At 53.2% G+C, this 1,133-nt stretch overlaps 1 protein-coding gene across 1 annotated transcript in view; it reads right to left on the bottom strand.

Moving 5' to 3' along the window:
• Nucleotides 1–1,133, bottom strand: part of LOC105826708 (liver carboxylesterase-like) — a gene marked incomplete at its 3' end in the record, with an annotated part of 18,639 nt that overhangs the window by 10,834 nt on the left and 6,672 nt on the right. Inside the window, exon 2 of the mRNA XM_012664726.1 lies at nucleotides 462–615. Within this exon, the coding sequence (XP_012520180.1) occupies nucleotides 462–615 (154 nt within the window). The remainder of the gene's footprint in view (nucleotides 1–461; nucleotides 616–1,133) is intronic.

Here is a 1,133-nt window from a genome sequence, read left to right as displayed (position 1 = left end):
GGAAGCTTCTGTCTCCTCTCACTGCTCGTGTCCCCTCGACACATAGATCTGGCTTCAAACCAAACGATGACCTCTGTCCAGCTCTTGTTCTTGCTTCCACATGTTCATAATTTATACCCATCCCTACCGCCCAGGGGAAGTGAGCTGAGTCCAGGTGTTAAAATAAGCAGGAAGGAGAGAGATAGCTCAACCAAGTTGGCAGAGGAGGACTGTCACCAGTGCAGGCTGGGGCCAGAGATTCTTACGTCCCCAAGACATAAGGCTGAGCTCCGAGCTTTGTGAGGGCCAAGGAGAGTTAGTACATTAGCTCTCCACTGCCTGATGCTGGGCAGTGAGTGGGGTCTGTCCCCAGTCCAGGCCTTGTAAGCAAAGGTCCCCATGGCTGGGTGGGCTGGTCTCCAAGAGGTCCCATCAGCTGCCACATCAGCCTGGGGGTGGGGCCTGGTGCCAGGAACACTTACAAGAACAGAGACACTTCGACCTCCCGCCGACTCTCCAAAGATGGTCACAGAGCCTGGGTTCCCTCCAAAGTTGGCGATGTTGTCCTGGACCCAGCGCAGCGCGGCCACCTGGTCCAAGTGACCCCAGTTCCCCCGGCTGTGTTCGTCCCCTGTGCTGTAAGAGAACAGGTTGGGGTGGGCAGCACAGATGCCATGCAGGGCTGTCAAGACTAGAAATGGGGCTGGGGCTCTCGGTGAGCCTTCTAGAATAAGGCTGGGCTTCCACACCCCTGACGCAGGGGTCTTCCCCTGCCTTCCATTCCCCAGCATGTGCTGCTGTAGGGCTCTACATTCACTCATCTGGGTAGGATTTACTGAGCATCTACTATGTGCCCAACACTGTACTAGGAGCTAGAGCACAACTGAGAACAAAACAGGGAAAATTTCTTACACTGAGCTCATAGTACAGACCATAAACAAGGAGACAGATAAACACACAATAAAATATCAGGGAGTGAAAGTGCATTGAGGGAAAATAAAATGGAGTGAGGGAAAAGGCAGAGGTGGGGCAGTGGGTGCTACTTCAGATCACGTGACCAGGGAAGGCCTCTCAGACACTGTGGCATTTGAGTAGAAGCCTGAATGAAACAAGCACGTGAGCCTTGCAAATATCAAAAGAAGACAATTCCAGGC

The sequence above is a fragment of the Propithecus coquereli genome, unplaced genomic scaffold (assembly GCF_000956105.1).
Source record: "Propithecus coquereli isolate 6110/MARCELLA unplaced genomic scaffold, Pcoq_1.0 Scaffold909, whole genome shotgun sequence".
In the NCBI taxonomy this organism is placed as follows: domain Eukaryota; kingdom Metazoa; phylum Chordata; class Mammalia; order Primates; family Indriidae; genus Propithecus; species Propithecus coquereli.
Note: the sequence above shows the minus strand (reverse complement) of the source record. Positions and strands in the feature narration are given on the sequence as shown.